Source organism: Mesoplodon densirostris, chromosome 5, assembly GCF_025265405.1.
Source record: "Mesoplodon densirostris isolate mMesDen1 chromosome 5, mMesDen1 primary haplotype, whole genome shotgun sequence".
NCBI classification, from domain to species: Eukaryota; Metazoa; Chordata; class Mammalia; order Artiodactyla; family Ziphiidae; genus Mesoplodon; species Mesoplodon densirostris.
Window position 1 is genome coordinate 118,947,894 of NC_082665.1, and position 25,333 is coordinate 118,973,226.

General features: G+C 36.6%; 1 protein-coding gene across 4 annotated transcripts in view; it reads left to right on the plus strand.

Moving 5' to 3' along the window:
- Positions 1 to 25,333, plus strand: part of LMLN (leishmanolysin like peptidase) — a 77,276-nt gene that overhangs the window by 23,331 nt on the left and 28,612 nt on the right. For 3 of the 4 annotated variants that reach the window (XM_060099403.1, XM_060099404.1, XM_060099405.1), the window contains 6 exons: positions 2,192 to 2,370; positions 6,677 to 6,782; positions 10,542 to 10,636; positions 14,425 to 14,542; positions 15,765 to 15,872; positions 18,834 to 18,910. In XM_060099403.1, the coding sequence (XP_059955386.1) occupies positions 2,192 to 2,370; positions 6,677 to 6,782; positions 10,542 to 10,636; positions 14,425 to 14,542; positions 15,765 to 15,872; positions 18,834 to 18,910 (683 nt within the window). The remainder of the gene's footprint in view (positions 1 to 2,191; positions 2,371 to 6,676; positions 6,783 to 10,541; positions 10,637 to 14,424; positions 14,543 to 15,764; positions 15,873 to 18,833; positions 18,911 to 25,333) is intronic. The other variant, XM_060099406.1, reaches the window with a different exon arrangement.

Genomic DNA, 25,333 nt, shown 5'->3' on the forward strand with positions numbered 1-25,333 from the left:
CATGTGGGATCTTCCCAGACCAGGGCTGGAACCCGTGTCCCCTGCGTTGGCAGGCAGACTCTCAACCACTGCGCCACCAGGGAAGCCCTACCTCAGAATTTTTAAAGGGCAATTTAACATTATCTCTTCAAATAAAAATAATGTGTATGCTTTAACCCAACCTGGAAATGTATTCCATAAAAATACTTATAACTATGTAATATATGTTCAAGGATATTCTTTGCAAAACTATAAATATGCCTATATTAATATTAGTTAAGTTATAGCATAACCAAATAATGGAGCACTACACAGCTGTTAAAGAATGAAGCAGAAGGACTCCCCTGGTGGTCCAGCGGGTAAGACTCTGTGCTCCCAATGCAGGGGGCCCAGGTTCAATCCCTGGTTGGGGAACTAGATCCCATATTCATGCCGCAACTAAGAGTCTGCATGCCACAACTAAGATCCGGTGCAGACAAAATAAATGAACAATATTAAAAAAAAAAAGAATGAAATAGATCTTTATATACTGATTTGGAAAGATAGTTAAGCTTTTAAATGGAAAAAAAAAGTTGTAAATCAGTATGGGTAGTTAGTCTATTTCATTTAAAAATTAAAAATTATCATCAGTTATTCAGCTTTCAATAAAGCTGAAATAAAAGCATAAAAAATAAAAATAAGTGTATACACACATATAAAGAATTATGAAATAATCTGGAGGTATACATATATTAAAAACTCTGGAGACATTAAAATTTTAATGGTTTTCATTGAGTTGGATTATGAGGGGCTTTTATTTGGTAACTTATACATTTTTGTAATGTTCTGATTTTTCATATTAAGCATCTATTATTTGTATCAGAAAAAATATAAAAAGTTTAAATGCGTAAACCAGAAAGCCAATTTATTTATACCTATATTTTGGAAAATATGATTATTGCTTTAGCTGCTTTTCTCTATTGAGCTGTGTTCTCTCATTACTTTTAGAAAATGAATACATTATTAAACATTGACTTTGTAAGCAAAATTAAGCATATAGTTGAAGTTTACTTTATAATTTTTTTCTCAGAGTATTTGAAGCTCACTAAAGGCTTTTAGAACCCTGTATATTGGCACTAATACAGCTAACTTACTCAGCTTCCATTTCTTTTATCAAATTTCTTGAAAGCATAGAGGGTTTTGGGAACATGTTTAAAAATTAAAACAACCTGTTAATTACATATTTATCTCCTTTTCTAAGACATTTAGAGATATTTCCTAGACATTTTAAGGCACATTTCTTTGTTTTTTTCTAAGGTATTTTTGTTTTTAATTCTTTTGGCTTTTTCAAATTCTGCTTTCTACTTATCTTCTTGGGGGGTCCTGATTTTTTTTTTTTAATAAATGAGAGATCATGTGAAAGAATGCTATTAAATCACAGCTTTTCTTAATATCAACTATTAATAGATTAAAGTAATTGAATTTTAAAATTATAAATACATGTATTAGAGAAGCAAGAGTAAACAATGTAATGAAGTGAGAATTTCTGTCTTTTCTCTCTCTACAAGCATCATTTATGCCTTAAAAAAACACCATTTACTGATTTTCCTATTTATAATTTGGAGATTATGATTGTTTAGGATAGAAGAAGTTCTCTAAAAAATATATGTTAAAAGGGCAAAGTTTGCTTAGAAAACTAGAAACAAAGGTAATATTACAAGATGACTTTAACTTTTTACCTTATATACTTTTGTATTATCTGAATTTTTAACAAGATACATGAATTACTTATAATAGGAAAATACTTCCAGTAAATAAAGTTTTTTATTAATTAGTTTTGAAGTAACTATAGATTCACGGGAAATTGCTAAGAAAAATGTGTACAAGAAGGTCCCTTGTAATTTTCACCTAGTTTCAGGGTTTAATAAAACCTTTTCTATTGCTGTCTTTTTTGTACCCTGGTTGGATGCCCTTTATAAATAGCAGTTGTTTGTTTTAATTAATATTATACATTTATGATTATAGTATATGAAGTAGAAATTTTAACAAAATAAATTTAAAATTAGAGTTAGGAATTGAGCAGAGAGAGGTATGGATTTTGATAAAAGCTGAAGGATAATAAATAAAAATTAAATCATACATATTTAGAGTCTGGATTCATTATAAATTAAAAGTCTTGATAGCTAACCTCATCTCTGGTCTGTTTTTCCGTTGTTGTCCCCCATGAGCATAGCAATGCAGAGTCTGCTGTGGGGGTAAGTGGCCCTGTGGAGCAGTGGGTGTGCCAGACCAAGAGGGAGTCCAGGATGCAGACTTTGTTCTTTATGTTGGTGCTCTGGCCACTGAGAGGTGCAGCCATGAAAACATCATCTCTTATGCAGCCTATTGTCAGCAGGAAGCAAAAATGGACAGGTAAACTTTCCCCTGAGACTTATTTCCCAATAAGATCTAAAATAAGAACTCTTAAACCATATTCTAAGTGTTGAGAATAAAAGAAGTTTGCATTTGCCAGATTACCTCCAGTAGTAAGAAATGGCATACTGCCTGGATTGGGGTGTGGTGGGGGAACCAGGTTATACAGCTGCTATGCATATGTTAATATAAGTACCAATTCCAAAGGAAGTCTGCTGTCAATAGAATTTTCTTTGAAAGTGATGACACCTCTCTAAGGAAACAATTTGAACTTTAATTTTACACTTCTGTGCTAAACTGTAAGATGTTCAAAATAACTGTTCATCTAATTGTCATATAATTATGTCGTTCACTTAGCTTAATTGTCTCTAAAAAATTTAGAGTCCTGGAACTTCCCTGGCAGTCCAGTGGTTAAGTCTCCGCACTTCCACTGCAGGAGGAGCCAGTTCAGTCCCCGGTTGGACTAAGATCCCACATGCTGCTTGGCCAAAAAAAAAAAAAAGAGTCCTCTTTTTTATTTAAAAAATATTTCAAAAAATTTTTCTCAGTGAAGCAGCCTTTAAATAAACTTGTTATGCATACAGAAGATTGCCTGTTACACACCAGACAAATCAGTTAAAGGCAGTAGAAACTGGTATGTCTCAGTATAGTTTGTATGTGACGTTCTCAAATCTAGGAGAGTTAATGTGACCACATTCAGTGGTCCAGTGAATGTAAGGACCGTTGCTGAGTTCCTGAACATTCATCTACCTATCAAAATACTAGCTGACTTTAAAGAGCTGTTTCACTTCTATTGATATCTAATTAATTTAAGGAAAACATGAAATTATTAGTAGGACCAAGTAGCCAATACAAAGGAAACACTAATATATGCTTTAGAGTTATACTGTCAATACTGAAGGTGGTAAGGAGGTCAAAATCAGCATCATGGATTATGAAAGCAGTCTGTTAGCATGTTACTATGTAATTGTTGATCCATGAAATAAACTCAAAAATCTTTAGCTTCTGAATGTTGAGAATGCATCGAGTCAAATATTTAATATATTACTGACGAAGGAAGTGCTATATGGTTTTGCAGATGTATATGTACTATTGTTTAGTAAAAAGAATATATGTATTTAATAGATTGTTCCTTTTTTCCTGAGAAGCGGTCATTAAATTTATGATATTTTATAATTACTGGTGTCTCAATATCAAGGAAATATGGTATTTGAAGTGCTAAATGAATGACAAGTTACTTGATAAAATGAGATACTTCTTAAAGTAGATGCCTTTGAGAAATACACCTTCATAATAGCAGTGCTGCAAAATCATGGCTCTTTATCTTAATTTGACCTAAACCATATGGATGGTGCACACACACAATCTCATTTTTAATATACTGTTGAGTGTCAGAAGAACATTGCAAAACAGTGTACATAATACGATTTCATACTTGTTTTAAAAATCTGTGTATGGACTTGAATGTGCTAAGGTAAAAGTCAAAAATAATTAGGATTACCAGCTATCCCAGTTTTCTCGGGAGTACCCTTGGTTTAGCACTGAAAGTCCCATATCCTGGGAAATCCCTGACCTAGGCAAACCAGGATGGCTGGTCACTCTAAAAAATAAAGCACCCCAATTGTTGATAGCAGTTACCTGTGATAGTGGAATTTAGTGGTGGTAGTTTGTAAAATAGGGAATTTTTACTTTTTTCTTCATACATTTCTATATGTTTAGATATATAGCCTTTTCCAATGAGCTTTTATTACTTTTTTAAACAAAAGACATGTTAAAGTGAACCTTATGTATTAGGAACAGAATGGCTTCCCTGGGGAAGTAGGGAGAGGGATATAAAATCCCATGTTGAGATGGGTCTAGATTAGTTCAGCTCCTTTCAGCGTCTGATAATACTGAAAGTACTTAAAGTATCTAATTGTCTTTTGGGGAGAGAATCCAACATGGGAGTTATCACATAGATGAGAATCCCATAGCCCAGGGATGCATCACACTTTCATTTCACTGCTATTATGTTTCTTTAAGACACTTGAACATTTGGTTCACTTTAGGTATGAATGACTAGCTGAAAGAATAAATGTTCCTCGTGTCAGTGAATCTGAAGCTACTCATGTATGTATTCTCATACCTGGGGAAAATATTTGTTTCTTATTAGGAGAATGTTGATGTTAGAAGACCAATATCTTACGTTGTTCTTTTTGAATCTTTTTGATAGAAGTGAAACTTTCCTTCAAAACTGCTGTATTGCGTTAATTCATTCCATAAATATTTGAGCGCTTAATATGTTGCCAGCAGACTAGGTGAACAAAATAGACACTTGTACCTGTCTCATGGAACTTACAAATTACAGAGGGAGTCAGATATTAGTTAAATACTGATACAAATAGACATGTGACTTCAAATATGATAAATACTTTGTAGAAAAAGACAGGGTGTTGCAACATAAAAGAGAACAAAAGGGGGAAACATAATTTAGATCAACTGAGCAAAAAAGGCCTCTTTGAAAAAGTGAAACTTTAGATATAACCTGAAAATCGATAGGCTTCAGCCAAATAAAGAGCTAGAGAAAGAGCTTATGTTAGGAAAATGCTGTGTCTGCCTGTTGCTGTTAGAAGCCACTCCAGTGGAAAGTGTGTTTGAGGATGAGAACTTTAGGGGATGCATTGGAGGGAGAAGTAGACAGGGCTGTTTCATTCTAAATGCAGTAGGAAATCCCTGACAGGGTTTAAGCCTGATAGTGACGTTTATTTTATATCTTAGAGGTCACCGTGGCAATATTTTGGTGAGTGAATTATACTCATACTTTTCTAAGTGTAAGTCTGTTGTTTTCAAGTATGAAGAAAGTGCACTGTATGTTTTTTTTAACTAAATAAGGGAAATGTTACTCTGTAAATAGGCCATCACCATTTGGGGAGGCCTGTGGTATTTCTATGGTAAAATGTTGAGGTAGTGTTGGGAGAAATACCTTGGGGTTCCTTACTGTTTGTCACAGCTTTTGAAAGGCAGGTGGGTGCATGGTGAAACTGATTGAATTACTGTGGGTCCTCGTGAGCTCTTGGACTCTCAAGTTCTAGAATTCTGTAGATTCTGGAAGGTATAGAATACTGTATGAAAGAAGATAATAAGAAGATAAAAAACTTTATGTTGGGCTTCCCTGGTGGCAGTGGTTAAGAATCCGCCTGCCAATGCAGGGGACATGGGTTCGAGCCCTGGTCTGGGAAGATCCCACATGCCACAGAGCGACTAAACCCGTGCGCCACAACTACTGAGCCTGTGCTCTAGAGCCGGTGTGCCACAACTACTGAAGCCCGTGCAACTAGAGCCCATGCTCTGCAACGAGAAGCCACCGCAGTGAGAAGCCCACACACCGCAGCGAAGAGTGACCCCCGCTCACCACACTAGAAGAAAGCCCATGCGCAGCAACAAAGACCCAACACAGCCAAAAATAAATTACTTAAATAAATAAATATAAAAAAAATTTATGTTAATGAAGGCATTATTGGGACAGGAGACAGGGGATAGTGAAATGGAAATCAGAAGGTTCAGCAACTTGCAGCAACCTGAATGATTTGTTTATTGTCCTATTTTGTACCTACTTTTCCTCTCTACCTACTTGTCTGTCCCTGTGCCTATAGATATAGTGAAATGCTGAAGTCAGAAATGAATTTTGCAAGTAAAATAGTGTTATAATTTAAATTTTTTAGTTCATTCCCTTTTTTGGTACATATTGACATACTTTACAAATTCACACTGAAGTATAATTAACTGACTCTATCCTCTTGAGGGAACAGGTGTTGATTAGCCGTGTCATAGGAAAACACAGGTATATGTCTTGAAAGTAAAAGATAGTGAAAGCTAGATGTTATGTTATAAAATGACATTTGATATTTCACAGAGATTTTTCTGACCTTGATCAGTTTTTTTTTTTTTTTTTTTTTGCGGTATGCGGGCCTCTCACTGTCGTGGCCTCCCCCGTTGCGGAGCACAGGCTCCGGACGCGCAGGCTCCGGACGCGCAGGCTCAGCGGCCATGGCTCACGGGCCCAGCCGCTCCGCGGCATATGGGATCCTCCCAGACCGGGGCACGAACCCGTATCCCCTGCATCGGCAGGCGGACTCTCAACCACTTGCGCCACCAGGGAGGCCCTGACCTTGATCAGTTTTTGATAGAAAAATATAGGTTAATAAGATAGATAAAAAAATAGGTTAATAAGATAGATAGAAAAAGATAGGTTAATACAATATGTATTAATAAGTATAATACATATTGTCCTGGAATCTAATTAAAATTTTAATGTCTGTTTTAACAGGCCAATTGCAGGATATGCTAACCTGTGTCCAAATATGATCTCTACCCAACCTCAGGAGTTTTTTGGGATGCTGTCTACAGTGAAACATGAGATTATTCATGCCCTGGTAAGTTTTGCTGTGAACTATTGTTCTCTCCTTCATGCCTTGATTTTCTGATTATACTCTCATTTTGATGTATATGTTAAAGTTTAAGATTTTGTGGCTTCTTAGATCGTGTTCAGTAAAACCTAGTTGATTAGGCCTCTGCCAGTAGACAATTTATAATGATTAGGAAAGCAGCTCGGTTGAGTTATACTACCTAAAATAATGAAACAAGTAAATCCATTGGGCAAATAGGAGTTTTGAAAAAATGATTAAGCTTCTTAAGAAAAAACTTAGTAATTAAAAAAAATTCACTTTCATCTAAAATGATAGCTGATATGCTAATTATAGATCTTTCTTATCTCTTACAGAGATCTCATTTCTAAAAGTGTTCTTGGTCTATTTAGACTTTCTGAATTTTATGTATACTAACTGATTCAGAACTTTGCTTTTCCCCAATTGGTTCAAAGTAGTAAACTTTTACAGTATGTCTGGGGAATTAAATAAAGTTGCCTAAAACCTAGGAAATGTCATTCTGATGTCATTCATGTGTTTAGAAAATAGATGGGAGTAAAATGCAGTGATTAAGAGAGAGAATGGGACTTCCCTAGTGGTACAGTGGTTAAGAATCTGCCTGCCAGTGCAGGGGACACAGGTTCAATCCCTGGTCTGGGAAGATCCCACATGCCACGGATCAACTAAGCCTGTGCACCACAACTACTGAGCCTGTGCCCTAGAGCCCACGAGCCACAACTACTGAAGCCCACGTGCCTAGAGCAGGTGCTCTGCAGCAAGATAAGCCACTGCAATGAGAAGCCTGCACACCCCAAAGAAGAGTAGCCCCCACTCGCTGCAACTAGAGAAAGCCCCCATGTAGCAACGAAGACCCAATGCAGCCAAAAATAAATAAATTTATAAAAAACAAAAATTAAAAAAAAATGGTAGCACCCATTACAGAGTACATTATTTGAAAAAAGAGAGAGGGAGAGAATGGATCACACAGATCTAGGTGTGAATCTCCTTAGCTTTACTGCTAAAAATCTTTGGGATCTATTACAAATTATGTAGCCTTTGTAAGCCTCTGTTTCATCTATAAAATGAATATAGTAGTACATACTACAATGGATTTTTTTCTTGAAGATTAAATAAGACGAAACATAAATGGCTTAGCACCATGCTCTACATAGTAAGGTATAATAAAATTAGTGGCTATCATTTATTAGTCTTATTTTGTGAGCTATTACGTATGACCTCAGTCTTTAAATCAGCAAATACTTGGATAATTCAGTGAAACTCTGGTGTATCCAGATAGCACTTCTGTTCTTCAAGTAAGGAGATTCTAAAATGAATCATCTCTTTTCCTTTTATTAAAAAAGTAAGTCAAACCTGCTATTGTGATGAAAGACGAGCATCATTCTAAGTAACATTTTAAGCTTTAAGCTCCAAAAACAATAGATAATTGGTGTTAAGAGAACCAGAAAAAAACAGCAGGTTTTAAGTCTAGTATATAAGTGAACATGAATGCAGAGGTCCCAGACATGAGGTAAATTAGGTTATGAACAGGCAGGTCACAAAAGAAAAGGTCCAATTGGCCAAGAACTTTATGAGAACATATTCAGATTTACTTTAGCAATCAGGGAATCTCAAATTAAAGTCAGACATCATTGAATATAAAAACATGTGTGAGAGTTACGATGTACATTGACTTTAAGGTAGTGATTACCTCTGGGAAAAGTGGGAAGAGAAAGGGTGAAGGTAATGGGCCTTCAATGATATTTATTCTTCAGTGTTTTATTTCTTAAAAAAAAAGTCTGAAGAAAATGTGGCAAAACTAATATCTTAAATCCTCTTAAAGAGTATATATAAGTTTCTATTAGATTTTTAAACTTTTTTTTGTATTTGAATTATTTAAAAAATTGTAGGGCCTCCCTGGTGGCGCAGTGGTTAAGAGTCCGCCTGCCGATGCAGGGGATACGGGTTCGTGCCCCGGTCTGGGAGGATCCCATATGCCGCGGAGCGGCTGGGCCCGTGAGCCATGGCCGCTGGGCCTGCGCATCCGGAGCCTGTGCTCTGCAACGGGAGAGGCCACAACAGTGAGAGGCCCGCATACCGCAAAAAGAAAAAAAAAAAAAAAAAAAAGTTGTAAAAACCTAGGAAATTTAAAATATTAGTTTGTCTCAAAAACCATCCTGGAGGATGCTAAGAATTAAATGTTTAACAAATACACTTATTCTCTATAAAGTTATATATGCTCTAGCTACCAAATACAGTCATTCCTGGTTCTTTCAATACCAGGTAAGCCTTCTGAAATGTGAGTGCTTAGAAAAATTTTCAAATTGATATTGTGGAAAAAAATGTGTATTTAGAATATTATGAAAGATGAGGCACAGTGTACTATTTTAAGCTTTATATAACCTCAGTGAATTGTATATTAAAAACTGTTTAGATTTTCTTACCTGACTCCATTAAATGTTCTTTGCATCTTCAGAGATTAAAAAAGAAGAAATGTAGGACTAAAAGAATACTCTGGATTCCATTAATCATTTTGGCAAGCCTTGAATGACACAGGCCACGGTTATGTAAGCAAAGACATTTGCCAAAGAAATTGATTAATTAAGTGATCATTTGTGATTGTTAGTTATTTGGATATAAACTATAGCATAGTCTCAATGTATAAAACATACTTAAGGGCTTCCCTGGTGGCGCAGTGGTTGAGAGTCCGCCTGCCGATGCAGGGGACATGGGTTCGTGCCCCGGACCGGGAAGATCCCACAGGCCGCGGAGCGGCTGGGCCAGTGAGCCATGGTCGCTGAGCCTGCGCGTCCGGAGCCTGTGCTCTGCAACGGGAGAGGCCACAACAGTGAGAGGCCCGTGTACCGCAAACAAAACAAAACAAAACAAACATACTTAAATTAGTTACAAAAGCACTTTGTTTTAGTTATTAGGTTAGGAAAGAAAGTAAGAAAAGAAATCTCACTAATGAAATAGGAGATATCAAATGTCAGTATTTTTTTTTTTTTGCCCATTTTCTCATCTTATTTGGGAGAGGGGGTAGAGAATGGGATTTGAATACCTTTATGTGAAGTAGCTACTATCTTATTAAAATTGAAGACTTCTTAAAAATACTGTCTAAAAATGTGATTATAAACACACAAATTCACATTGTAAAAAACTTTTAGAAATACAGATGATTTTACACATTACTCTACCACCAAAAGAACCACAGCTAACATTTCGATATATGTTTCCAGTCTTTTTTCTGAAGTATACACCCCCCCACATAAACACACGTTTATAGTCTTTTTTTATTTTAGATATAGTTATATATTAAATATGGACTTTGGTATCAAAGACTGAATTTTTATGAGTGATCTTATGAGCATACCCCCCTGCTCTAAACTGTATTGTTAATTGTTGTTAATAGTAACGTTCCCTGGTTGCAATTGTAGAGTTTGTTAGTAAGTTCATGTGAAGAGGACCAACTATGATAAACACGTCTTTAAACAAATAAATGCATTGTCTATACCAACCAAAGAATGTCTTTGTTATTATTACTTTTGGTTTCTTCACTTAGAATTATCTCAAGTAATTGAAATTTAAAATTCATAATATGAAACACTTAATTTCAGTCCAATTCCAGTATATGGCAAGTTCCTGTAGAAGTATTGGCCTGACGCTTTTATGTGGTTGTATCAGTGTTCTCTTTTGATAGTGGCATGTTGTAATATCTATAATCAGATTTGATATTTTTCACTGTAAGACATTTTGAACTTTTTCTCACAGGGTTTCTCTGCTGGGCTATTTGCATTCTACCATGATAAAGATGGAAATCCTCTAACTTCAAGATTTGCAGATGGTTTCCCACCTTTTAACTATAGGTATTTGGTTTTTTTTTTTTGTTCTTGTTCTTCTCTTTTAGGAGAGTGCTAAGACTAGAATCTGAGAATCATAGCATATTAAGTTCCATAAATAATAGTGGCTTTATGGCTAGCCTAAGAAGATTATATGTCCTATCTTATTAAAACAAGATAGGATATAAGGGGTGGATGAATTGGGAGATTAGGATTGACATGTATACACTACCATGTGTAAAATAGCTAACTAGTGGGAACCTGCTGTATAGCACAGGGAGCTCAGCTCAGTGCTCTGTGATGACCTAGATGGATGGGATGGGGGTGCAGGGTGGGAGGGAGGTCCAAGAGGGATGGGATATATGTATACACATAACTGATTCACTTTATTGTACAGCAGAAACTAACACAACATTATAAAACAATTATACTCCAATGTAAAAAAAAAGAGTTCATTTAGCTTCACCTTTTCATTTTACAGATGAAACATTGAGATGGAGAAAACTTAAGTGACTTATCCAAAGAGCCAGGACTCTTTGCCAAGCAGAGCTCTTTTCCACCACTCTGTAGCTTGTATTACTTTATAGGAGAGTCAGGCCATGGGAAAATATGGGTTGGTTATAGTTTGGTTTTTTAATAATTATTGCCTGTACATGGCAATATTTACATGTTAACTGGTATTTTATTTATCACATCATATTAACAGTGACCTAGAGGTTCAGGGCCTAAAAGAAATAATATCAAGAATTACTAAAAAAAAATTAAGAATTTTATATAGAATATCAGTCACAGAACTATAACCATTTGCATGCATTTATATAAAAAATAAATCTCTAAGAGCACATTTCCACAAAAAGACATGTAAATGAATGTTCATGGCAGTTTTGTTATTAATAAACAAAAAATCGAAACCACCCAAAGGTCCATCAATAGAAGAATGGATAAATAAATCGTGATATATTCCTATAACCAAAAACTACAAGGCACTAAAAAGAACACATTACTGTTGCATACAGTAAAGTGTATGAATATCACAGTTACAAGGTTCAGTAAAAGAAGTCATAGTCCAGGGACTTCCCTGGTGGTGCGGTGGTTAAGAATCCACCTGCCAGTGCAGGGGACACGGGTTCGATCCCTGGTCTGGGAAGATCCCTCATGCTGCAGAGCAACTAAGCCAGTGTGCCACAACTACTGAGCCTGTGCTCTAAAGCCCGTGAGCCACAACTACTGAGCCCGTGTGCCACAACTACTGAAGCCTGCGCAACTAGAGCCCGTGCTGCACAGCAAGAGGAGCCACCGCAGTGAGAAGCCTGCGCACCGCAATGATGAGTAGCCCCCACTCGCCGCAGCTGGAGAAAGCCCGTGCACAGCAACAAAGACCCGATGCAGCCAAAAAAAAAAAAAGTCATAGTTCAGTTGTATGGAGTTTGAAAACAGTCAACGATAAAAGACAGATTAGTAGTTTACTTGAAGCCGCAGGCTATTAAATGCTATACAAGTTGAACAGATTGAGAAGGGGCATAAGGAAACCTTCTCGGGGTGCTGACACTCTTCCTTATCTTTATCAGAGTAGTGGTATATGGATGTAGAATACAAAATTAATTCTCACACGAAGATCTCCATTTAGGTAGCCAAAAGTAAATAAATATTAAAACAGATAGTACTTTATTCATCATAGTATTTTTTTAGAGTACATGTGAAAAAACAATTCTAATGTAGAAATACATGTTTTACTTCCTAGATTGTGTTCGTTTGGTGGTATGGGAGAAGTCTGGTCTTTCCTAAGAATTGTGGTCTTTATGGGAAACACATAAATAGTGAGATAGGCAACATCTACATAGTGATGTAGGTAAGGAGGAGAGAGATTCCTACACACAAGAACCATTGTTAAGCTGATAATTTGCAGTGCTTTCTTACATTCAGGATATTCCTCAAAAGCAGGAAATCTTACAGTATAAATGGACATAACAGAGTAATAGGAAATTCAGGTGTTAGACATAGAAGGAGTTGGATTTGGCCCTAACCTATTTATTTGGAGAAACCATTTATCTTGAAATGTGAATGATGAAGAGGATATTGGAGTTATTAATGAGGTAAAAACTGATTATTTTCTTGTTGGCTTTGTTCACTATTTATGTTTAAACATTGCCTTGCCATGGAAAAAGGAAAGGAATTAATAATCTTTCTAAGGCATGGGTAGATGAATAGATATATGATACAACAAATAAAAGTGTTAATTGTAGAATCTAAGTAATGGTTACTGGGTATACAGGTGTTCACCATATAATTCTTTGAATAAAAGTGTAAAATCTTCATAAAATAATGGTGGGAAAAAATAGCCTCTTTATATTCTGTCTTATTGGTGAGAATGAGAGATTCATAGGGTCAGTGGTAGAAGTAATCTAGGAAAAAGCCAGAAAAAAATGATACAGGTTATAGGGGAAAAAAAAATTGATGTCCATTATAATTTTCTATAATAAATATAACACTTTTGTAGTAGTGCTTTTATTTGTGCAAGATAGATTCCCCAAAATGAGATTGTTTTCTCCCATTTAGTTATCTTTTTATTTGTCATATTTTTTCCCATACAGAAAAGTTTTAAAATTTTATATTATTAATCTTTTGTATTGCTTAAGAAAATTTCTTCTGCCCTACAAAGATTATACAAATATTCTTCTAAATTTCTTCTGGTAAATTATTATTTGAATTTTTTATGTTCATAGCTTTAATCCATTTAGAATTTATTTTTGCTTCATGTATTTGGGGTTCTTTTGTAAGGCACATACATGTTTATAATTGTTATGTCTTCTTGGTGGATTGACCCTTTCTTCATTATAAAATGTCTCTAGTAACAATTTTTGCCTTAAAGTCTATTTTGTCTGATGTTAGTATAACTGTTCCAGCTCTTTTTTGAGTCCTATTTTCATGGTACATGCTTTTAATCCTTTTATGTTCAACCTATTTGTATCCTTGACTCTGAACTGTGTCTCTTGTAGACATAGTTGGATCGTGTCTTTTTTTTAATGCATTCTGCCAGTCAACCCCCTTCTGTTCCCTCTGGCTGCCAGATTGCTGGTTTTCACCATGACTGTGGCCTGTTGGTTTTCAAAGCTGCCACAAAGCTGGAGAGAGGGCATGGGAAAACACCACAAATCTCACTGTTCTTACTGAGATTCATCCATTTTTCTTAAAGAAGTGTTTCCTGGATTACTACAAGCCTTTGGTTAATTTCCAGAGTTCTGAAAAAGTTCATTTGGCCAATTTTGATACTTTCCCCATTGCTTTCATGAAGTTCAGAGGTCCTTACTCTGCCATTTTTACTGACATTTGTCAGGAATTTATTTCTGTATATGGGGTAAAATAGGGATTTAACTTTGTTTTTCCTAGTAGGATAACCAATTTTACAGCACAGTTGTTAAGTAAATTATGCTTTCCCACTAAATTAAAATGTCACCTTTTGTTAAGTTTTGTTATGTACAATACTAGGATATGTCTCTAGACGTGCTTTTGTTTTATCCAGTAAATTTGTTAAGAGGAAGTAATTCATTGTCATCTTAGCCAAAAAATTAGCTATTTGAATTTGAGCAAGTTACTTCATCTCTCTAAGCTTCTGTCTCTTTACCTGCAAAATAGTGATGATAATCTCATAAAGTTATTGAAAAGATTAAATTAGAAAATGCTATCAAGTCTTTGCTTGCACTTGGTTTATAGTAAGCTCAAATATTTTAATTTCATATTGATATTCATAAACACTTTTACACTTAAAGTGGTGGTGAATTTGCAAAAAGGACTGTCTTTTTATTCTTTAATTGTAGTCTTGGATTATATCAATGGAGTGATAAAGTAGTTCGAAAAGTGGAGAGATTGTGGGATATTCGAGATAATAAGAGAGTTCCTCACACTGTGTATCTTCTAGTAACACCTCGTGTTGTTGTGAGTATCACTGAACTTCATGTCTCATGAGCCATCTGCTCTTTTCGTTCATTATGGTCCCTTCTTTACTAATCATTATTGTTTAAGATCTAATGATGAAATTTCAAAGCCTGTAGTAGGAAACATAATATAAAGGCTGTACAGTAAAGCTACAGGCCAAGCACAATCTGAGGAAACAGAAATTTGGCCATGACTCTTATGGCTGCATTCTACGCACTGCTTTAAGTTGTGATACCAGTGCTCTGTTGGGATACCTCTTAGGGTCCCTGGTACTATATGCGTAATTGCTGGTCGTTTCATTTGGAGTCTGTTTTAGTCAGGGTTCTCCAGAAAAACAGAACCAACAGGATGTGTTGAGAGAGAAAGAGATAAAGAGATTTATTTTAAGTAATTGGCTGGTCCAAAATCTGATGAGGTAGGCTGGCAACCTGAAGACTCAGGGAAGAGTTGTAGTTTGAGTCCAGAAGCAGCTGGCAAAATTTCTTCTTGCTCAGGGGTAAAGTCAGCCTTTGTTCTATGAAGGCCTTCAACTGACTGGCCCATTTATGTTACAGAGAGTGATTGGCTTTACTTAAAGCCCACTAATTTAAATGTTAATCTCATCCAAAAACACCTTCACAGAAACATTCAGAATAATGTTTGATCAGCTATCTGTGGCCCAGCCAAGTTGACACATAAAATTAATCATCACACCCTCTTATTTAATGACAGAAACCTATTCTCCCTTCTCCCCCTTCCTTGACTACACACAGCTCCTTCTGACCTCTGAACTTTTGCACTGCTCTTGGGATATTTCCCATCCCTGGAAATCTCTAACTGAAGGACAGACAAAACCAAATGAACAAAATTGTTTTTTAATGAACAACTTATTTTTCTTACAAAAATTATATCCATAATAAGAGCAGTTTATACCTGCATTAAAATCATTGTTGACACAACAGTTGCAAATGGCAATCATACCAGTCTATAACTTTTTTGAAATATATGACTTAAAGCCAAAATCTTCAAACAGAGGAAAAAATATTAAGAGAAATAGTAGTTCAATAGCAAAGAAAAGTGTGACTATCAAAATATTTAATTATATTAAAAACTATATTTTTAAAAGACCTTCTCACCAAAGTAATTCTTTAATGACTACTTTATTATATCCAGTATGGTAAGGAGTTCGCCATTATGTTGTACTTTTGTAGGGTTTATTTACTTATTTTTTTCTGATTCTTAGGATGAAGCACGAAAACATTTTAACTGTCCAATTCTGGAGGGAATGGAACTTGAAAATCAAGGTGGTATGGGCACTGAGCTCAACCATTGGGAAAAGCGATTATTAGAGGTCAGTTTATTTTAGAATTTTACTAGACATATTTTTTCTTTAATAAAAGAATTCGTACTCAACTTATTCAAACATATCATAGGTTATAAAGTAAAAAAATTTTAAAAGTCCCTTTCCTCTTTAGCTTTCCAGATCCACTTTCCAGATGTAATCACTATTTAAGTTTTTTAAATATCCTTCCAGAAATGTTAGATAGACAAACACACTGACACAGTTTTTTTTTAAATAGGTTCATACATTTATGCAACATTTTTCATTTAACAATATATCTTAGACATCTTTCCAAGGCAGTATAAGTGCTTCTGCTATCATACAATGTATGCTTTCCTAAGGAACCTCTTTCTTCAAAATCGAACACTAAAAATAACGAGGCTTGTAAGAAACACAAATACCAGGTTATTAACAAAAGCAATAAGTCATAATAAAAGTACTAGCTCAGTCTGAAAGGACATCATATTTCCAATAAATAAACTCCTGTATTTACTCTAGTATTTCTTTACCTTAAACAATAGCAAAAGGCAATGGTAGATAGATGGGAGACTATAAATCTGAATATTGGGGACAAGAGTAAAATGTACAAAGGTAAGAGAACAATGCAACAAACACTTCGAAGACAAAGCCTCTGGCCATACTGAGCCAGTTGGAAGAAAATGGAGTGAATGACCATCATACACAGCACAGCATTCCTCTGTTGCTGTGTTCTGCTGTCTTAGTGTATTTTGGTTTTTTGTTTGTTTTTTAATTTTTATTTTATATTGGAACATAGTTGATTAACAATGTTGTATTAGTTTCAGGTGTACAGCAAAGTGATTAATTTAGCTGCTATTGCTCCATTGCACAAAACATTAAAATACAGAGAGGAATCATTATGAACCAACATGATTCCGTCTTATACTGATGTCATTCCCTTATTTACTAGCCTCACATGAGCTCATTTACATTACAAAAATACATGCATTAGTAGAATAGACTGTATACATGGCTCTACTTATTTTTAAACAGCTACATAGTATTATATGAATGTAAAAACAATCCTTTTTAATGAATAATTATGTTTTAAATTTTTTGTCTTAAAACTGTTATAATGAGCAATTTATTTATATCTTCAGTGCCTTACAGGAGTGGCATTCCAGTAGGTGTTCTTAGGTTCAACTAAACAGCCAGTCAAACCTATAAGACCTAAACAGGTCACATTCAAAAAGACATTAGAAGGATACAAGAAAGAAAGTACAGCATGCCAGCATGGCAGAGCCAGGCATTTCTCTAGTGCTCTACACAGCAGTCTAACGGCTGTCATCCATGCCTCTCTCCCTCTCCCGCCAGCTCAAACACCATAAGCACAAGACCATAATAGAGGGGTGCAAGAACCAGCCTGGCTTAGAAGTACCATGTCCCAAATAAGAACCAACATCTTTTTTTAACAGTTTCTTAGACATAACTTCCAGATGCCTGTAAGGGGCATACCCATAAGAGTCACTGCGCACAGAGAAGTCCAAAACTGTGGTTTACCAACAGGTATTCATGTTCATTTATAGTAATCCCATGTCCAGAGGCATAACAGGTAGTGTTTTTTCCTTAAGTCCTGTTGCCTAGTAACACAGTTGACATTCCACCCTTATTAGGTTTCCAGGGGAGCAGAACTAGAAAGTTAATGCAAGATCAGATTTGTTTATATAGAAAAAGGAAGGATAAATCCCTGGAAATGGAATTTCTGGGTCAAAGGGTGTATATGTGTGTGAGTGTGTGTGTATGTGTATGTGTGTGTGTATTTTTTTTTAGACGTCTGTTTAAATAACTAAATAGTTGCAGGTTACATACACCATGATCCAAGTTAGCAAAATTATGAAAAGAGTGAAATTAATGCTTGTGCTGACTGTTCTTATCTAGGTGACCACAAAGTAACAGTGATAGAAACTTACAGAAGACATGTACACTTATTTCTCACATGGGAATAAGTTTATTTTCCTTCAGCAGTTTTCTCAAGTGATTCCCTTTAGAAAGCTGTAGCTCGGCCAGAAATGAAAATTTACTTAGTTTTCAATAGAAGACTTGATAGTAGTCATTTTATTAGTTTCATTAACTGCTGCCTTTCCTCTGAAATCAACTTTGTGTCCTTGAACTATTTTTTAAAAAGGTGATATTTAAGTACTTGAGATGGCTATCCAGTGTTCAACATAAAGATTAGCAGAATACGAGAATTCCCTGGAGTCCAGTGGTTAGGACTCCGTGCTTTCGCTGCTGAGGGCATGGGTTTGATCCCTGGTCTGGGAACTTAGATCCTGCAAGCCGTGCAGGTGCCCCCCCGACCGCAAAAAAAAAAGAAGAAGAATCAGAGCTTCCCAAAGATAGAATATGCTTCCTTAAGAGACAGTGAAGTCCTTACCATTAGGTGACCTCCTGGTAGGAATTTTATTATATGAATTAAGACATTGGGTAGTTAGTAGACCTTGATATTTTGGGTCCCTCAGGCAACTCCTTTGATCCTATGATTCTGTGATACTTGTTTTACATATTAATATGTATTCCTGTGATCGCAAAGTATAGAAAGTTGGTTATAAAAACATTTTCTTTGTAATTCAGGCAAGTATTCCATTCCTCACTCCATTATCTGGGCATCTGTCTCAACCACCCCCTTTACTTTGCCTGAATAGTGTAATGTTTTTACAGTATTTCTTTTTCCATATATTTATCTTCATTTTCATCACAGAGTTCTAAATGCTAGTTATCTATCATTACAGGGAAATTGTATACACTATAGACATTTGAGGCAGAAAGTAGATTTTGCTTTAAGCTTCAGTCTTGTCATCTTAAAGAAGGCTTATGTATTCCACTATTTTAAGTCAATATTTTGTCAGCCTCTCACACTTGCAACATTTTAAATATACATCAAAGCACTCACGGAAATTATTGGGACTTGCAAGGAGTCCAGTCTTCTAATTAAAATCTGTTGGTGATTTTCAGAATGAAGCAATGACTGGTTCTCACACCCAGAACCGAGTCCTCTCTCGAATCACTCTGGCGTTAATGGAGGACACTGGGTAAGACAGCTGTGAGAATTTTATATGAATTGTTTTTTAAAATGAAATGAATATTAAGATTACTATTAAGATGAAATGAATATTAGCTTAAGAAAGTACTGACATTTTACACTGAAGTAAAATATACCTGTTTTTAAAATTTTGTGCAGTTAGCTATCCGTTATCTGTACCAGCTCCATTCATTCATTCAGTAAATGTTTGAGACCCTGAGGTGTATAGTAATGAATAGAAATAAATCCCTGGCATTATGAGATTTATTTTTTAATAAGTAGAGGCCATGCAGATATGAAGGAAAAGCTTACATAAACAATTTTTTTAAATTGTAAGTGAAATTGGTTTATGTATAGATTCCTGGTTTTTAAGGCAGTAGAACGTTCTTGTAAAGCAATAGAATACTGTTTGTTTGTTTGTTTGTTTGTTTAAGATGTTGGGGGTAGGAGTTTATTAATTAATTTATTTTTGCTGTGTTGCGTCTTTGTTTCTGTGTGAGGGCTTTCTCTAGTTGTGGCAAACGGGGGCCACTCTTCATCGCTGTGCGCAGGCCTCTCACTATGACGGCCTCTCTTGTTGCGGAGCACAGACTCCAGATGCGCAGGCTCAGTAGTTGTGGCTCATGGGCCTAGTTGCTCCGTGGCATGTGGGATCCTCCCAGACCAGGGCTCGAACCCGTGTCCCCTGCATTAGCAGGCAGATTCTCAACCACTGCGCCACCAGGGAAGCCCCTAGAATACTGTTTTTAAATGACTCCGGTGGGAGTCTTTTTCGCTGTGGGCTCCTGGGTTTTTCTTTTTGACGTCTCAGTTTTTGATAGCTTCCTTGCTTTTTGGTATGGCAGGATGTACCGGGCTGATCTGCACATACCCTATATCATCCTAGATCTGGCATCAGCCAGTCTTCCAAGGAGCACTGGAATGTTCCTTTTGATGGAGAATAGCTTTTAGAAACCACAATCTAGGGACTGTGTTCATTTCTACTGGGTTGTCATTGCTTCTCGTCATTTTCAGTGGACCAAGTAGGGAAATTCATATTTTTGAAAAGAAAAAAAAATGCTGGATTCCTTTTAGTGCCATTATAGCTCTTTCCCATTTATCTTTAACAAGCAATGGCCAGCAAAAGTGGTCCTGCTGCTCTGTTTAACAACCTATTTATAGCCCTTCTGTAAATAATGCTAGTTTCTTTAAGATACCAGTAGGATATAGAAGCACTGTGGAGTGTGTGAGTCACTAGTGAAACCATGGCACTGGTGAATTTTAAAGCATTTCTTCCTTTTTCTGATGCAAGAGAAAAATGAGCCAGATGTTTCTAAGTATCTGGCAGTATTTTTAAATTGTAGATGTGGAAATTAATTTTCATAAATCCATAAGACTTCAGTGTAGATTAGCTAAATTCCTTCTGCCAGTAAAAGACATTATCATGTTTCCATCCAGAAACCTGGGAATCATCCTTGACAACTCCCTCTCCCTACCTCTCACATCTAATCAATCATAAACCTTGCTTAATTTTTAGCTCTTCAGTATCCCAGGAGTCTGTCTACTTTTTGGGTCACATTTATCAAGGCCACCATTATCTTTTCCTTGGATTACTATAGTAGCCTTTTTTTTTAATGTCTCCCTGCATCTCAAGTGGTCCTTTATACTGCCCAGAGCCCTTCACACATTCTGCAAAATGTCGTTTAGAAGTTTTTTAGGCATGGTGTCTCACACAGTGAGAAATACATCATGACCAAAGTACACATATACATATATAATGGTTAAGAGTAAAGATGTTGACGAGGGTGCCAAAACCATTTAATGGGGAAAGAATAGTTTTTTCAACAAATGGTGTTGGGACAACTGGATATCCATATACAAAAGAATGAACCCCTACCGCACATGATATACAAAAATTAACTCAAAATGGGGCCTCCCTGGTGGCGCAGTGGTTGAGAGTCCGCCTGCCGATGCAGGGGATACGGGTTCGTGCCCTGGTCTGGGAGGATCCCATATGCCGCGGAGCGGCTGGGCCCGTGAGCCATGGCCGCTGAGCCTGCGCATCCGGAGCCTGTGCTCCGCAACGGGAGAGGCCACAACAGTGAGAGGCCCGCGTACGGCAAAAAAAAAAAAAAAAAAAATTAACTCAAAATGGATTGAAGACCTAAATATAAGGCTAAAACTATACAACCCTTAGAAGGAAATATTGGTGTAAATCTTCATGATACTAGATTAGGCAGTGATTTCTTAGATATGACACCAAAAGTACAAGCAACCAAAGAAAAATAGATAAATTGGACTTCATCAAAATTAAATACTTGTACTTCAAAGGACACTATCAAGAAAGTGGAAAGCACTTACAAAAGGAGAAAATATTTGCAAATTATCTATCTGATAAGGATCTAGTACCCAGAATATATAAAGAACTCTTATAACTCGAAATAAAAAGACAACTCAATTTAAAAATTGGTGAAGGATTTCAATAGATATTTCTCTAAAGATATACAAATGATTAATAAGCACATGAAATGATTCTCAGCATCATTGGGGAAATGCAAATGAAAACCACAGTGCTACTTCACACCCACTAGGATGGCTATAATAAAAAAGACAATGGCAGGGAATTCAGTGGTTAGGACTCTGTGCTTTCACTGCCGAGGGTGCGGGTTCAGTCCCTGGTGAGGGAACTAAGATCCTACAAGCCATGCAGCAAGGCCAAAAAAAGAAAAAAAAAAAAAGACAATGGCAAATATTGATGTGGGAAAATTGGAACCCTCATACACTGCTGATGGGAATGTAAAATGATACAGCCACTTTGGAAAATAGTTTGGCATTGATTTACAAAACCAGACATACTCATACCATAGCAACCCAGCAATTATGCTCCATGGTATTTAATCAAATGGATTAAAAACTTATGCCTACAAAAAAACCTCTATACAGAGGTTTATATCAGCTTTATTCATAATTGCCAAAACGTGGAAGCAACCAAATTGTCCTTCAATATGTGAATAGATAAATAAATTGTGGTACATCCAGACAATGGAATATTATTCAGAGCTAAAAAGAAATGAACTGTCAAGCCATAAAAGGACATGAAGGAACCCTAAATGCATATTGCTAAGTGAAAGAAGCCAATCTGAAAAGGCTACATACTGTATGATTCCAACTATATGACATCCTGGAAAAGGCAAAACTATGGAGAGAGTAAAAAGATCAGTGGTTGCCAGGGGTTAAGGGAAAGGAGGGATGAACAAGCAGAGCACAGAGGGTTTTAAGGGCAATGAAATTATTCTGTATGATACTGTACAGAATAATAATGGCTACATGTCATTATATATTTGTCCAAACTCATTGAATGTACAACACCAAGAGTAAACCCTAATATAAACTATGGATTTTAGGTGATGACGTATCAATGTAGGTTTATTGATTGTAACAAATGTAGCACTCTGTTGCAGTATATTGATAGTCGGGGGAGGGTATGTGTGTTGCAGGGCAGCGGGTGTATGGGAACTCTGTACTGGCCACTCGGTTTTGCTGTGTACCTAAAACTGCTCTAAAAATGTTTAAAAAAAGGAATGAAGTACTAATACATGCTACGACATGTATGAACCTTGAAAATATTATGCCAAGTGAAAGAAGCTAGACGCAAAGGACCACACTCCATTTCTATTAAAGGTCCACAATACGCTAACCTACAAAGACAGGCAGTAGACTAGTGGTTGCCAGGGACTGAGGAGTGACTGCTAATGGGTACATAGTTTTTTGGGGGGTGATGAAAATGTTCTGAAATTAGATCGTGGTAATGGTTGCACAACCTTGTGAATATACTAAAAACATTGAATTGTACATATTACGAGGGTAAGTTTTATGATATGTGAATTATATTTCCATTTTTTTAAAAGCTCACAAACATTGAAGCCAGAACCCTAGATTCAAATCCCAGCTCTGCCATTTACTAGTTGTATCCTTGCCTCAGTTCTTTCCTCTGTAAAATAGGGATAAAAAGTGATATCTACCTCATAGAGTTTTATGAGCCTTGAATGAGTTGATATATGTAAACCCCTTAACAGAGTACTTGGCACATTATAAGGGCCAATTAAGGATTAGCTATTACATTTAAAACTGAATCATTCGGGACTTCCCTGGTGGCGCAGTGGTTGAGAATATGCCTGCCAATGCAGGGGACATGGGTTCAATCCCTGGTCCAGGAAGATCCCACATGCCACAGAGCAACTAAGCCTGTGCGCCACAACTAGCGCTCTAGAGCCTGTGAGCCACAGCTACTGAGCCCGCAGGCCACAACTACTGAAGCCCGCACACCACAACTACTGAAGCCCGCAGGCCACAACTACTGAAGCCCACGTGCCTAGAGCCTGTGCTCCACAAGAGAAGCCACTGCCGTGAGAAGTCCTCACACCACGATGAAGAGTAGCCCCCACTCACCACAACTAGGGAAAGCCTGCGTGTAGCAACAAAGACCCAATGCAGCCCAAAATTAATTAATTAAAAACAACAACCAAAAAATGAATCATTCAGAGTTTCACGAAACAATATTTACCCTTACTATCTACAATGTAGTCCTCTTTTTCTATTGATTTTATTTTTTTATCTTTTATTTTAATATGTAATTTTTTTACAGATGTATTCTATTGATTTTAAAAGACAGAGAGAAAGAAACGTTGATTAAGATCCACTAAATTGGGCTTCCCTGGTGGCGCAGTGGTTGAGAGTCCGCCTGCCGATGCAGGGGACACGGGTTCATGCCCCGGTCTGGGAGGATCCCACATGCCGCGGAGCGACTGGGCCCGTGAGCCATGGCCGCTGGGCCTGCGCGTCCGGAGCCTGTGCTCCGCAATGGGAGGGGCCACGGCAGTGAGAGGCCCTCGTACCGCAAAAAAAAAAAAAAGATCCACTAAATTGATTTCACAACCCACTAATGCCACCGAGAAATCTTGTTTCTAATTGCTCCCTCAGCTAACTTGTGCTCACCCTTCTAGGTTTAGCTTAAAATTGCTTCCTCAGAAAAACCTTTCCTAATTCCCCAGACTAGCTTAGGTTTCCCTATCAATGTTATTATCACCTTGTACTTAACCCCTGTCTTACTTATCACACTTGTAATTTTCTTTTTGGTATCTGCCTTCCCCACTAGATTATCTTGTTCACAAGGGCAGAAAGTGTTTATTCACTGCTGTAGCCTTAGCTACACTTAGCAAAGTGCCTAGCACATAAGAAGTGCTTAATAACTGTTGACTAATAGTACAGGAAGAACTGCAAAGAAAACATATGAAGGAGGTTTCAAGAAATGTAGCGGGAGTACCTAGCAGATGATTGAGTGACAGTGTTGATACTATGCTTTGCACTCATCAACCTATACTAGATATGGTAATTCCTAAGGGAATCTAATTACGTTATATTTTATCCTTTGGGAGAAGGACTTCCTTACCTAGGCACTGCTAAAATACTTGCTAGTGTGCAAGATTGAGGGCACCTGTTACTATCCGGGCAGCTTGACCTGCTGTGATACCAAGTTAGCTAATTAAGGTGACTTACACTGTAGCTGCAGAGGTTTCAGGCATTTTAGTATTGGAGTGCCAGGCTTTATTTCTTCAGTTTCTCTCAGTGTTCTGTTCTTTGAAAGGGGAGAAGGTTTTGAAAGATGCTATGTTACATATTTCTGCTGTTGTTAGGTTTTGTGGGAAGTGCTAGAGTGGAGGGGATGATTCTTATCATTCCCTCAACTTTTGAGCCTGTGTTTTTATTACTGTTTTGGTAATTCTAAGGGGAGAAGATATAATACAAGCATGAAAGAAGCTATTTTGTATAGCTTTATAACTTGTAAACTAATCTTGTAATTAAAATAAAGAAGAAAAACTAACAAAAGTTGGTTCATTGCCTTTGATTAATTTTGCCAGGAAAGTATCAATAAATCACTGTGGTTTTTCTCTGAAATTGGAACATTTTTAATGTATTGGCCATAGTATTCATTTGTCTTATTATAATGGTGTAATGTTTAGTCACAAGCAGGAGCCATATTGATAGAATATCACAAATTCAAGGCCAGGGAAGCAAGAAACTAGGGCCAACTGGATCAGATTAGGTAAAGGCTAGACAACTAGTAATTCTACTTTTCTTCAGTTTACTCCCTTCTCTTTTTCTCTCATTCTCTTTGTTTCTTTGCCTTTTATTCCCCCTTGTTTCACACCTTAATCATTTTCTCCTCTGTGACTTATATCATCTTTGAAAATTACAATGGGAACACGGTTTGGTTTGGTTTGGTTTTTTTCAAATGTAAAAGCACCCTCGAGTACTCATGTTTTCCTCAAGACTAAAATTTCACAGTCCCTGCTGCAGTGATCCTGTGCAGCAAGGACTTTGTTTGTAAATGCTCATCTGTGGGGATGGTCACCAAAGTCCTTTTTGAGGTTCTAGTTTGCTCATTGTTGAGATT